This window comes from Pelophylax lessonae (genome assembly GCF_965119305.1).
Source record: "Pelophylax lessonae genome assembly, chromosome: 9".
NCBI lineage: Eukaryota > Metazoa > Chordata > Amphibia > Anura > Ranidae > Pelophylax > Pelophylax lessonae.
In genome coordinates this window covers 226,667,084-226,682,081 of record NC_138776.1, presented here as the reverse complement: position 1 = coordinate 226,682,081, position 14,998 = coordinate 226,667,084, and the positions used below count along the sequence as shown (strand labels likewise).

General features: G+C 45.7%; 1 protein-coding gene across 1 annotated transcript in view; it reads left to right on the top strand.

Moving 5' to 3' along the window:
* The window catches only part of SLC43A1 (solute carrier family 43 member 1), a 1,050,749-nt gene that overhangs the window by 204,759 nt on the left and 830,992 nt on the right, over window positions 1–14,998 (top strand). Inside the window, exon 4 of the mRNA XM_082268121.1 lies at window positions 1,377–1,432. Within this exon, the coding sequence (XP_082124247.1) occupies window positions 1,377–1,432 (56 nt within the window). The remainder of the gene's footprint in view (window positions 1–1,376; window positions 1,433–14,998) is intronic.

The following is a 14,998-nucleotide window of genomic DNA, read 5'->3' as shown; positions in this document are numbered from 1 at the left end:
GGACACAGACGATACACCTCCCACAGAGGACAGCCTTTCTTTGCCTCTGGGCAGCCTGGCACACATGAGCGATTACATGCTGCAGTGTCTCCACAACGACCGCCGAGTTGCCCACATTCTAACTTGTGCTGATTACTGGGTGGCCACGCTGCTGGATCCCCGTTACAAGGACAACGTACCGTCCTTAATTCACTCACTGGAGCATGATCGCAAGATGCACGAGTACAAGCGCACGCTGGTAGACGCGATGCTGCTGGCATTCCCACCTGACAGCGGGGCCACAGTGGAAGCACAAGGCCAAGGCAGAGGAGGAGGAGGAGGAGGAGGAAGAGGTCGCCAACGCAACCAGGGCACCACCAGCACCTCAGAAGGCAGGGTTAGCATGGCCGAAATGTGGAAAAGCTTTGTCAGCACGCCACAACAAACAGCAGCACCAGCAGCTCATATGGAACGTCTTAGCAGGAGGCAGCATTTCACCAACATGGTGGAGCAGTATGTGTGCACAGGCCTACAGCCTATCCAGAGACAATGTGGACAAGCTCACGTTCATTAAAATGAACCAGGCATGGATCCCACAGGACTTTTCCGTACCTTGTGCAGAATAGAGATGGATACCGACCTTACCCAGCCATTGTTCTATTTTTGATCTTTCTCACTCTTTTGGGGTGTACCCTAATTTAAAATGACTGAAAAAAAGCAGTGTTGTTTACCTCGTCCCCCTCCACCGCCGCTTCCACCTACACCGCCACATCCACCGCCACCTCAACCTCCCTCCTACTCCATATGGGCCTCGTCCTTCACAGATGAAGAAAATTGTTTTATTTTTCTGTTTTTTTTTTGTTGTTTTAAGTTATTTTCCTATCCACATTTGTTTGCAGAGCACGTGTCATGCTCTTAACTACGTTTTGCTGCCATTTGCAGCACTCTAGCCCTTTCCATTAGTGTTTTAGAGCTATTTTAGTGCATGAAAGTTCGGGTCCCCATTGACTTCAATGGGGTGCGGTGTCCGGGTAAAGTTCGGAAAAAGTCCGGGACACGGACCCAGACTTTTTTTTCAAGTTCGGTCGAACCCGCCGAACACGGACATCCAGGTTTCCACTCAACTCTAAATAGAAGCACACTTTACACAAATTAGGATGGGTCGTGCAATGTAACAATTTGTGCTGTTCCCAGTTTAAAACATTGCTAACCAACATTGCCATTTAACACCCCCCATGCTAATCAGCTCCATAGAGTACTAAGAACAAAATTATCAGTTTTAATTGACATGTTTAGTTTGGTATGTTTTTCTTGTTGAAAGACATAATTATTGTTTGTTTTTATATGAAAGTACATTTTTTTTTTTGTTGGTAAAACAAACTCCTCTCTTTTTACAGCTTCTGTTTTGCTCTGTCATGTGCTCTAATGGCTCTTTCTGGATATGATCATTCAGGTATGTAATTTTTGTATTTAATGTTTAGAAAACCAATTTATCAACTGGATATTTTTATTTTGTTAACCAAAGTTGTTTTTCTAAGTCAAGTTTCAAATTACTTATACACCCATAAATGTGAGATGATAGCCATCCAATCAATTGTTTTTTTTTTTTTTACTTGATCAGGCAATGACACAGCAGTCTACAGATAGGACAAATTAAAAACATGTTCTAGTTAGGGGTTCAGTTTGAACCTGGGTTCAGATCGAATTTTACCTGTTCAGAAGTTTGGGGATGTTTGGCAGGACTTGCCCAGCCAAAGGTACCACAAAAAAAATATATATATTTGTGGCCAAGGCCCAAGTCCACACCCTATAAAAAGCTGCATTGCCTGCTTCTGTGATTGGCTCAATCATTTTCTCAGACCTCTGCACTTAAATAAATTTAACATTTTAGGCATCGTCTGCAAGATGAGCTTCATTTTTGGTGGGACACTCATTAAAGGTTAATTTTTTTTTTTTTTTAATTTATATCTTTATTGGTGATTTTTTATATATACATACATTTCAAACAAACATTGTCATGATCTGACCAAACCCCACCCCCCATACCCCCATACCTCCCCCTCCCTCCTCCCCCCAATTAAACCAAAAAAAAAACAAAAAGAAAGTTTTTATACTTTTATACACTCATTCCCAACATTTCTTCGTATGAAGATGTATTCCATACTATATTACCGTACGCCAGAAGGGGTATGGGGACCATCCCCCCACGGCCTGGACCAGGCTCCGCCCAGGATGACCCTCTCTTAAACTCCCTTTAAGAAGAATTGGCTTCCAAGTATTGCACCCAGGGTCTCCATCTCAACTTAACTTGATCCTCTGAATTTCCCAATATGGCAGACAGTTCTTCCATCTTAAAAATCTCGTTGACCTTCCCACACCACAACTCGTAAGTTGGGATCACTGTCTGTTTCCAGAAAATAGGTATGCATGCCCTTGCTGCATTCAACAGACACAGAGTCAGGGACTTCCTGTAGCTCCGCACTGAGCTTCCTGTCAAATGCAGCAAGCACAACGCGGGGTCCTCTAGTATATCCACGTTGGCTATATGTTTTATAGCCACTGCTATCTTATTCCAAAATGGCTGCACTCTTTTACATCCCCAAAAAATATGTACCATATTTCCATCCTCCAATCCACACCGCCAGCATTTTCCTGAGACCGCCTCTTTTATTCTGTGTAATAGTGATGGGACTCTATACCATCTGGTTAGAATTTTATACCCTGTCTCTTGGATCTTACAATCTAGTGACGATTGGTGAACTAATCTCAGGATCTTATTTATCTGCTCTTTTGACCACACGGTGTTTAACTCCTGCTCCCATTTTTGGATAAACGGCAATTGTTGGTCTCCCTCTTCTTCTGACAATTGTGTATAGAACCTTGAGATCAAATGGCCCATCGCTTTACCTGTTCTACACATATTTTCCAGATCTGTTAGCTCTTGTGGTGCATACCCTTTCTGCCGAACTGATCTAATATAATTATACAACTGATAAAGGCTGAAATAATCTAGCGATTCTCCTGCACCTGTCCTAAGTTCTTCTAGGGAGGGCATAGGCCCATTTTGCCATATATCACCTAGGCGCCTTTTACCATTCTGAGCCCACCTACGGAGTCTGGCATTTATACACCCCGGGGGAAAATCCGGGTTCCTTAAGATCGGTGTCATCGGAGATATACCCGGGGCTACCCTCCAATGCGACTGAATTCTCTTAGTTTCTTTTATAGTCGCTCCCACTGTAGGATGTTTGAGAATAGCGTCTTTTGATTCGAACACCGACCATGGGGCTGGGGGGGTTAGCTGACCTGATTCCTCATTCTCTAAATCCACCCATCGTTTGGTAAGTTTATTGCAGTGCCAGTCTACCACCCTTACTATATGGACCGCCCTGTAATATCTCAGGATATCTGGTAATCCCATCCCACCTCTTACTTTGGGTAAGGCCAACGTCTGCATCTTAATTCTCGGGGATTTGTTTGCCCAAATATAGGCGCGGAGTATGCCCTTGATTTATTGAAAGAATTCTTTTGGAACTGCTATTGGAATTGTCTGCATTAAATACAAAATACGGGGTAACACATTCATTTTAATAACGCTACAGCGCCCAAACCACGTCACTGCCAACAGCTGCCATATTCTAAGATCTGCTTTAATCTTTTCTACAAGCGGAAGGTATTTCTTTCTATAGAGATCCGCGGGATCTGCCGTTAACTGTATCCCTAAGTATTTCAGCGTATCTGAGGCCCATTGAAGCGGGAACGCTGTTCGAAGTGCTCTCTCTTCTTGGTCAGATAACGATATGTTGAGTGCCGCTGATTTAGTTACATTAATTTTATAATTAGAGAACCCACTGTATGTTTTCAGGGCGTCTAGAATATTTGGTAATGAAAGAGAAGGGTTAGTAGCAAAAAACAGCAGGTCATCCGCAAACGCGGCCACCTTGTGTTGTTCCCCCCCCCGCTTTGGATTCCCGCTATATCCGGAGAACTCCGAATTCTGCACAATAGGGGTTCCAGACACAACACGAATATAAGCGGGGATAGAGGGCACCCCTGCCGTGTGCCATTAGAGATAGGGAAGTAACTCGACCTCCATTCATTTACCCTAACCGCAGCCGTAGGGACCGTATAAAGTGCCAGTATAAATTGCAGCATTTGTGGTCCCAGGCCTATGTATGACAGGGTGGCCCAGATAAAATCCCACGCCACCCTGTCAAAGGCCTTTTCCGCATCTGCTGCGAAGAGAACCATCTTCTTCCGTGATGTACATGCCCGATGTATTAAATTTATGGCTCGGATTGTATTGTCCCGAGCCTCCCGGGTAGGAATAAAGCCCACTTGGTCGAAATGGACCAAGTCTGCCATATATGGTAAGAGCCGATTTGCTAATATTCTTGCGTATAGTTTCGTGTCTACATTTATCAAAGATATCGGGCGATAGCTGCCGCAACACAGGGGGTCCTTCTCCTCTTTAAGTATTAGAGTAATGTGCGCCCGTAAAGAATCCAACGGGAACGCCGCTCTTCTTCCCACTTCATTGAAATGTGATAGTAGGGGGTTCTTTAAACGCTCCCCAAATTTCTTGTAATAACTTAAAGTAAAGCCATCTGGGCCAGGTGCCTTATGTGCCTTGGTCTGTGAAATCGCAGCGGCCAGCTCTTCCCCCGATATCTCGCCTTCCAAAGTCAGTACTTGGTCCTCTGAAAGTGTACGCATGCCCGAGTCTCGTAAATACTCCTCTATCTGCTTCCCCTTTTCTGGACTTTTCTTGCTCCCTATTTCCGGTAGGTTATATAGTGACCGATAGAAAGAGCAGAACTCTTCTGCTATATCAGCTGAAGTGTGAACCTCCCCACCTTTTGTATTTCTAAGACGTAAAATTTGAGTTCGTCTTTTTGGGCCCCTCAATGCTCGTGCCAGCATCGCCCCTGGTTTATTTGCGTATTCATACAGGTGTCTTTTCAACCATAACATATTTCGTACTGTCTTTTGGAAAAGTATCTGATTCAATTCCTCTCTTACCCGCATGAGAGGGATCAAGTGAGCTTCCGCAAGCGTTCTCTTATGCTGTCTACTCAAATGTTCAATTTTAGTTAGATATTCTTTAATTTTCGCCTCTCGCTCTCTTTTACGCTGTGCACCCAACTGTATCAGAACCCCTCTTATCACGCACTTGTGCGCTTCCCAGATCGTGGAAGGTGAGAGCGACTCCGATGTATTTTCCAAAAAGTAGTTATGTAACGCCTCCTCTATCTTCCCCTCCGTTTCCGAGGATTGTAATAAGGCCTCATTTATGCGCCATGATCTTGGACTACAGTTTTTTGATTCCCACTCTATACTCACATACACCGGAAAATGGTCAGAGATTGAAAAATCTCCGATATCTGAGTCTGTCACTAACGGCAGGTCTGCCTGGGTAACCAGGATTCTGTCTATCCTACTATATGCCTTGCGGATTGGAGAATAGAAAGTGTAATTTCTCTCCCCTGGGTGCATCAACCTCCATGGGTCGATGAGGCCCAGGAGGGAGATCTCTTTTTGTAGCCTTCGTAATTTAGCAAATGACATATATGAACTTCTTTTAAAGGTATCCAACAGAGGTTCTGGGGCATAATTAAAGTCACCTCCCATCACTAAGTGCCCTTCCCGGAATTCCAAGACAACTGGAATCATTTTCTGTAAAAACATTACATGCTCATAGTTGGGAAAATAGACATTTACGAGGGTTACCTCGACCCGTCCTATCCACCCCTTCACCAACACAAACCTACCCATTGGGTCAGCCAATTCTTCTTTCAGGGTCCAATTCATAGCACTTGATATTAAAATGCTCACACCCTTTGATTTAGCAATAGGGGATGTAGCGTGGTAAACCCATGGAAAGTCTTTATTGTACAATTTTGGTACTGCATCTTTGCGGAAGTAGGTCTCCTGAATGAAAGCTATTTGTGTAGCATCTCGTTTTAGATCTCCCATAAGTCTCCTACGCTTCTGTGGGGTTGATAGTCCCCTCACATTATAGGTCGTAATCTTACAACCTGCTGCCCCTCCCTGGGTCGCCCCACCTCCAGCCACCATTGTGGAACGGTCCCCTGCCCCCTACGGCCACACAACCTATGCGAGAAAAAAATAAAATTAAAAAAATTAGTAAAAAAAAAAAAAAATTTGACAAGAAAAGAAACCCCCCTTCACCCACACAAGTATGTATATACTGTTTAATACCCACTACCCCTACCCCCCTCTAATGGTTATCTAAACCAGCGCAACCAGGCGCTATCTACTGAGGGGGCCGTGGTTCCCAAAACCCCGCGAGCAAGCCACTGTACCTGGACACTCTCCTTCAAGAACACAAGAGGGAAGAAAAAAGAAGAAAAGGCTGGGCTCCAAAAATTGGAGCTAAGAAAATGGGCTCTACTCCCTCTCACCCCTACCGTGGTGGTAAGGATGTAGTCCCTATCTTATCCCTGGCAGACAGTAAAACTATAAATTTAAAGTGTCCAGCTAGAGGATCTCTAACTCGGCGGACGATCGCCTCCCTTCACATAATGTCAATGTCCTACTCCCCCCCCCGCCCCAGAGACCCCCTCTTACGCCTCCCGATCTAGTCAAACTACCCCGAGCCAGGTCGCAGATAAAGGGGACTTAATTGCTACATGGTCAGATCCCTTGCTTGTGCCTTCTACTCCTATCACTCTATGGATTCCCCTCCCCCTCCCCCAATCTCCCTTCCTGAGGGCCCCGGGGCCCCGGGGCCCCCTCACCCCCCCCTTCTGCAAAACATCTACCCTCCCCTCAACTCCATCTTAACCCTTCAGACTTGCGCTAGGTCCTGGGAGGATCTCTCTTACTCACTTCTAGTTGCTATTAACCATAACTATTCCCTGAGTCACTATATCCTCTGTATACACCCTAATAGTGATTTAAATTCGGTATTATTAAGTCTCACATATCTTCTTTTTTATGTCTTAAGCGTGTCCCGCACGAAGTGAGGCAACACTCTCGAATTACCTCTACCTCAGTGCCCCCTTCCCTCTTAACCCTTAAGATCGTGCTCCGGCCCTCCATGGCTGGCGGGGGCACGAATAGAAACAAAAAAAAAAAAAAATTTATAAAAGAAAAAAAAAAAACACCTTGTGAAGTTAGTGTTGATTTCTACAGATACAAATATATAATATCCAACTTTCCTGTGAAACAAAAAAAAAAAAAATCCAAAAACGCACACCACAAATCTCCCATAAGAAAAACATGAAAAGCATGGAAAAATAACACAAATCACACTAAAAGTAACCCCCCCCCCCCTTCCCCTTCGAGGGTGACTCAGATAGTAAGGACATATAAAAAGTAAAACAGAAAAAATGCAGAAAAAACGCCCATATCTTGACAAAGCAAATGTTCGAGGCAGGTGTGGGGATACCAGGGACCTCCACACATCTTAACTTTCCCCCCTCCCAGAAAGAGAGGGAGAAGAGGAGATAGGGAGAACCCCAGAAACAAACAAAAGGAAAAAAAAAAAACGCATGGGAAAAACTGAAAAAAAAAAAAAACATGGAATAGGCCAGGAACCCGTGTGCAGCACTTTTAGGTTTGTTGTATTAATGTCTCCTTGTCCTGAGCATCTGTTTTGCTCCCACACCTATCTGCTCCCAATTTCACCCATGTTGTATGGCTTAATTCATGTAATAGTTCACTGAGTTTCCTAGGACATCCATCCAGTCACTCACATGGATCGGGGCGCACCCCAAAAATGTAAAGAGCCCGGGGAGCTGGTCTGGCCATTTCAATAAGAACGTTTCTCTGTCTTTCACCACTTTCAAATGGAAGGGGTGTCCCCAAAAATAGGTTGCTCCCACTTTTCTTATGACCTCTAGGAGGGGTTTAATTGCGGCTCTCATCTTTAGGGTCCCCCGTGAAAGATCTGGCAACAGTTTCAGCTGAGAACCTTCATACTCAATCTGCCCTTTTGCCCATGCTTGTCTCATTATGTCTTCTTTAAGTGAGAACAGGTGAATCCTAATCAGGACATCTGGGATTAGTTCTGTTACCGTCCTTCGGGGCGCTTTAACCCTGTGCACTCTGTCAATTTCCATTTTTTCCATTTGGGGTCTCTCCAACACACCATTCAAAATACCCACTACCGTGGTTCTGAGCTCTGAGCCCTTTACGGATTCAGGCAAGCCCCGCAGTCGAATATTATTCTTGGCATCATCCTGCTGCAGCCGCAACCAGGTGACTTGTTTTTGCAACTGCGCTCGTGAACTTTCTAATTCAGAGATTCTGACTTCAAAATCACATTGTACTGTCTCTGTATTCAGCAGTCTGCCTTCAATTTGGTCAAGTTTTTGTTTTAAACCACATATTTCCATTTTAATGTCACTCACGATTGCTACAGCCATGTCTTGGATATCCTGTTTCGTCGGGATCAGCTTTACAAACTCACTCCACTCCGCTGTTGATGGTATTTGGGGCTGTTGCGGCATAATCAGGGATTCTTTGGGCTCTTCGTTCCTTTGTTCATGCGATATATCCATTACTAAAGGCTTCTTCCCACCAGAAGAGACCCCAGTAGATTGAGTGTTTGTAGCTTTGGGCCCTTTCTGCTGAACTGCAATTCCTGAGTTTGTTTGGCGTTTCTGTGATGCCTTGGTCCCAACAGTGCTTCGTGATGCCACTGTGCGTCTCAGAAAATATGAGGTGATGTCTGTCCTTTTCTCTAGGGCTTGCTTCTGCTCCGGGCTGGCTGCTTGAGTCATATATACAGGGGAGACCAGCGACTTCCGCATCTACTGTCCCAGCTGGCACTCGACCCCGGCTCTCCTCCTCCACAGCCCCTCAGCCCCACGCCGACCCGCACGGTCTTTCACCCTATGCTGTACCTCTCTCACTCTGAGGCAGGGTCCCGCACATTCAGCGTATGTTCGCCTGCTTCCTTGCCACCACCTCTGCTTTATGGCTCCCCGAGCCTGGATTTCCCCATTACCGTCCTCCGTGAGCCTCGGGCCCCGCTCTGCACCTAGCGGGGTAGGGGGGGGAGAGCCGACTCACTCACTGCACGGCGCTCTCTTCCACCAAGCAGAGCTCCTCACTGCTCGGCCTCTCACGGAGCCATTGACGAACCACTCCCTCCCATTAAAGGTTAATTACGTCTAAATGGTTGCAGACACTACAACTTTTCTCTTTAGTACACTGAATGTGCACCAGGTGGTTATACCCTTTCAGAAATCTGTTTTGAAAAGACCTTGTGGAACAAACAATTTTTTCTGCAGAACAGAAGAAGTGTAACGCTCCTGCGTTTTTATAGTAAGCTGGATTTGCAGCTGCAGAATCTCCACTCAGTAGTCATGTAGAGATGTGTTGAAATACCAGTTCCAACTCTCCAGACTCATCACTGTGGGCCTGTCTGCTTCAACATACAGATATACACACACTCAATAAGATGTTCCTGGAGTGATGGGATGTATATGACAGTATGGAGGTGATGTGCTGAAGGGACAGGTGTGAGCAGTGACAGCAATGATAAGCACTTGATAGTAATGTTCAGGAGAGTAGTAGATGGTAATAGGTAGAATGCAGATAGGTTAGTAATCATGTATGGTAACAGGTGGTGAGGACAGCAGATGACATATACAGGATAGACTAACCCAGTGCAAGGATAGATGGTAGTAGACTCAAGAGCTAGCAATCTATGTAACAGTGCACATGATAGAATTAGTATGCATAGATAGTAACAGTCCTTAATGTGCAGAAGTAGATAGTGTAAGTTAGTTATGGAGGAATCCCCTGTGGGGTACTTATCACTAGTAAGGTTAGTAAGTAGAGGGGTCCGGTAGTGAGGGAGTGATCCAGTAGCGAGATACGGGATCAGTAGCGAGGTTCCGGTCTGTTCCAGGTAAAGAGAATAGCTGGAGGCTCCGGCAGCATAAGACAAGGCTTGTGAGCATGCGGTAACATTGAACGAACAATGTGAGAGAGAAAGCCGGCGATTGAAATAGCCGCTCGGAGGTACCAGAATCTTACAAGAAGGTAGGACTCTGCTATAACGTTTGGTAAGGGCCGGGGATCTTTTTTTTTTTTTTTTTTAACAAAAATAGCAACAACCTTGTCTCACTCTCTACTACTGAAACTTGTGGCCTATAAAACATTTTTATAATTTGTGCTGATAATGTGTTCAACACTTTTCTCCTTTGCCACACAAAAGAGATCACAATTTTTTCTTTTTTGATTAAAGATGGGGTGTTTATGCTTTCTCCCTCTTGTATTGCCTTAAGTGAAAACTAATTAGATTCTTTGCAGCAAATTTGTATAATTTTAGATTGTGTCAGAAGGATAACAGTCTAATTATATTTTTTGTCTGAAATTTGACTTAGCTCTACTTCTACAATTAAATTTGCCTCACTACTTCTGAAATAACCTACTATTTGGAAAGATGAGCTTCTTTGCAGTAAAGCAGTGCCATTTTAATACATATCTGAGAAAAATAACTGACAAAAAAAGAAGGTCGTGGGACTATGAATGAGGCAGGTCACTAACTGAGATATACAAAAAAAAAATGGACATAGTAATTTATTGTACATCCAGTAATCAATACAAATATAACGTCAGTTACAAATATGATGCAGACATTTATGAAAAAGGCTGACACAAAAAATACATATAGTAAAACAATTAATATAATAATAATTTAGTTAATATTTTGTAAAAAAGTACAGGTCGCCTCTAAATAATATGTCTATGCATCTATGTAACTCTACGTGTTTTAAGCCTGGAGGGCGAAAGTGACGTTTGACGTCGCTCCAGTCTTCCAAGAGCATAGAGTTGAGTAAGGGCCATCTTGCCCTCACTCGACTTCTTACCCATTCACACAAAGAATCGGATTGTTTTCCCCAATATCGACCTCTCTGGTAAGCAGGGAAAATGACCAGAAAGCGGCGGGAGGGGGGTGGGCACCTCTCCTGCCATCCATAAAAGTGATCCTGTGGCAACTCCGCCCCTGGGACCACTTTTATTTTAAAGTGGGCCGCTTGCTTTGTAAAAATATACCGGGGTTATGGCAGTCAAAGTAGCAACATAAATACACGGTGGGCAGACCGTAAGTGGTTAAAAATTTCAAAGGTGTGCTCTAAATATGTACATTTTTTTCTCTTTTCAATTTAAACTATATGCCCACATATTCTCTTAGAAATGTTGGCCTGTGTCCAACCTATGGTCTAAATTGTCCCCTTCATCCTGGAGATTGAATGCCTCCTTGCTCAATGACCTGATTATATCTCAAGAAATAGAAATGGGGATACAGAATTTATTTCGTGAAAATCTTCCCTCTGCCATGTCCCCCTCTAATAACTGGGCCACCCATAAAGCGACCATTAGAGGGAAAATGATACAACTAGCAGCTAGAGCAAAGCAGACTCGTGACAATATCATAAAACAACAGGAAGAAACATTGGCTTGAGCCAGGAATGGTTGTATGCCACAATGGCACCAACCTTCTTTCCGCCCGCCGACAGGGACACTTGAACCATATCCCCTGCTTGGCACATGTCCTGAATCTGGTGATGCAGCGTTTCTTGAACAGGTACCCTGGGCTTACAAGATCTTCTGAGGCAGGCCAGAAAAGTCTGTGTCCATTTTCGGCGGTCGTACAATGCCAGCGCTCGGCTATCTGACATTCAACGTGAATTCAACCTGCCCACCAACCGCCTCATTTGTGACATGCCCACCAGGTGGAACTCAACATTGGCAATGCTGCAGCGGCTGCACATGCAGCAGAGGACCATCAATGAGTACCTGTGTGAGTATGGCACAAGGACAGGTTCAGGGGAGCTTTTTCGCCATGCCAGTGGCTGCTGATAAAGGATGCTTGCACTGTCCTGTCACCATTTGAGGAGGCCACAAGGATGGTGAGCCAGGACAATGCATGCATCAGTGACACTATCCCTCTACTAGTCTTCCTGCTGGAGCACATGCTTCATGGAATCATGGACAGGGTACTTGAGGCAGAACAGCAGGAGGAAGAAGAGGACTTCTCTTTCCTCACAAGGCAACCTTTATGCAGATATCATTCATGCGGGCCACAAAACACACAGGAGCAAGAGGAGGAAGAGGAGGAGGGTGGCAGCATGGATGTAGAGGATAACATACAGCAGTCTTCAAGGGATGGTTGTCATTCCCCAGAAACCCCAGGAGTTGTACATGGCTGGGGAGAGGTTGCTCCTTACAATGTCACCCTTAGTGACCCAGAGGACTCAGAATCTCATACCTCCTCAAACTTATGCTGCATGAGCTCCCTGATTCTGCAAAGCCTCTGAAAGAACCAGAGGATTTGTGGTATCAAGGAGAGGGATTATTACTGGTTGGCAACCCTTCTTGATCCATGTTGTTGTGTAACCTGACAATGTTACAAGGGTAAAGTTGCAGAGTTCAACCTGCCTTCACAGAAGGAGCAGAGGATGAAACATCTTGGGAACGCCTTGAAGAAAAATTTGTGTAACACCCCTCCAGACACTGGGAGGTTAACGTTCTCTGGACGGTGTTTCTGTGGCATCGTTCAGCAAAAGGATGAGAGGTGGAGAAGGCGGCCGGCTGACCGATGCCTTTAACACATGGGAGGACCATCGCAGCACGTCTCGGATGATGACGAAACACAGGTGCCAACTGCTGCAGAATTCCAAATTGTGGAGACCGACAAGGGTTGCAGGGGTGAAGACTGTGTGGAAGATGATGTAGAGGACGATGAGGTCCTCAACCCCACATGGAATGAACGTCATGCAGGTGACCTGAGTAGTTTGAAGGAAGAGGCGGTGGTCACACAAAGCCACCAGCACAGCAGAAGAGGGAGCAGGGTGCAAAAGCGGAGCCCTAGACACTACGCCTGCTACTGCCCAATGCAGCAAGGGACCGAGCACACCAAAGCCAGCTCACAGGAGTTCCCTAGCGTGGCAGTTCTTCAGACATTGTGATGATGACAGGACACGAGTGGTTTGCACGCTGTGCAATCAGAGCATAAACCTTCTCAACCTCAGCACAACCTGCATTACCAGACGTCTAAGTGCAAAACACGAGCTACAGTGGAGTAGACACCTCAAAAACCAAGAAAGGTCTCTGGCTCCTCCTGCTTCCTCTTCTGCTGCAGTCTCAGCCTCTTCATCCACCTCTGTAGTGAGACCGGCACCTGCCACCCCGCAAACAGAGGATCTGCCAGCAACACCACCACCTGGGTCACCAACAACCATCTCCACAATGTCCCGTGGAAGCGTTCACCCACCCACTTGTGATCCCTAGCCCTCAATGCCAGCATATCAAAATTCCTGGCCTTTGAAATGCTGTCATTCCTTCTGGTGGAGACGCAGAGTTTTAAAAGCCTCATGGTGGTGGCTGTCCCACAGTATGTCGTGCCCAGTCGCCACTACTTTTCCAGGCAAGCCATCCCTTCCCTGCACAACCAAATGGGTGACAAAATCAGGTGAGCACTGCGCAACGCCATCTGTGGCAAGGTCCACCTAACTACGGATATGTGGACCAGTAAGCACGGTCAGGTACGTTATATCTCCCTAAAGGCACATTGGGTAAATGCAGTGGTGGCTGGGCCTGAGGCGGATAGCAGTTTGGCGCATGTCCTTCCACCACCGAGGATTGCAGTGCGCTTCAGTTTGCCTCCTGTTCCTAACTCCTCCTACTCCGCTTCCTCATCTTCTACCGCCCACTCATCTGGTCAGCGTAACACCTTCACCACCAACTTCAGCACAGCCAGGGGTAAACGGCAGCAGGCAGTTTTAAAACTTGCCTGTTTGGGGAAAAAAAACACACACCACGCAGGAGTTGTGGAGGGACATTCAACAGCAGACTGATGAGTGATTGCTGCCAGTGAGCCTCAAGCCTGGCCTGGTGGTGTGCGTTAATAGGCTAAATCTCATAGCAGCTTTGGGCCTAGCCGGTTTGACACACATCCCTGTAATGTTCCGGTACCTATGGTACCCTTGTTCCTATATTTCTCCTCTCTTTGCGTCCCATCTTGTATAACAAAGGATGCATACACCTTTAAGACCGGATGACATCACTGCCGAGCGCCGCTATGAGCGGCTATTTCAATCGCCGGTTTGCTCTTACTCATCGCTCGTTCAAACCCACATGTTCATCGCACCTACGCCTGAGAAGTCGGAGCTGCTGACATACCTTCCTTGCTGAACTAAAGCCGGAAACCTCGCTGGTGATCCGTATCCCGCTACGGGATCACCCCTCTCCAATGGACACTGTTACTCCTAACCTATCTAAGTGATAAGTACCCCACAGGGGATTCTTACTAACCAATCTCCTACTGTCATCTACTGCAATTACCAAGACTATGTGTATCTATCTATTCACTATCATCTGCATAAGACTGTTAGCTCTTGGGACTACCTTGAACTATCCTTGCACTAGGTTACTCTGTCTAAAGTATACTCCATCTGTGTCCTCTTACCATCTGCACTATACTTGACATCAGAACCTATCTGCTTACCATCACCTGCAACTCTCCTATACTACTTCTAGTGCTCACCATACAATAGTCTGTCTCTCATCTATATATCCTCATATACTCTATCCCTCCATTAAACATCTATTAATATATATATAGTATATAACAGGCTGTACACGGTGATGAAGTCCTGAGAGTTGGATATGTTGTTCAACAGATTCTCTACAAGGATACTGAGTGTAATAATTCTGCAGCTGTAAATCCATCCACAAACAAAAACGCATGAACGTTACAATCCCTTGCCTGGCGCCTGTTCTGAATTTGGTGGTGCAGAGGTTCCTTAGAAATTACCCCGATATGTCAGAGCTGCTGCAAAAAGTGCGGGCCGTCTGTGCGCACTTTCGGCGTTCTAACCCTGCTGCTGCTCGCCTCTCAGCGCTGCAGCGTAACTTCGGCCTTCCCACTCACCACCTCATATGTGATGTGCCCACAAGGTGGAACTCTACCTCGCACATGCTGGCCAGACTGTGCGAGCAGCAGCAGGCCATAGTGGACTTCAGCTGCAGCACG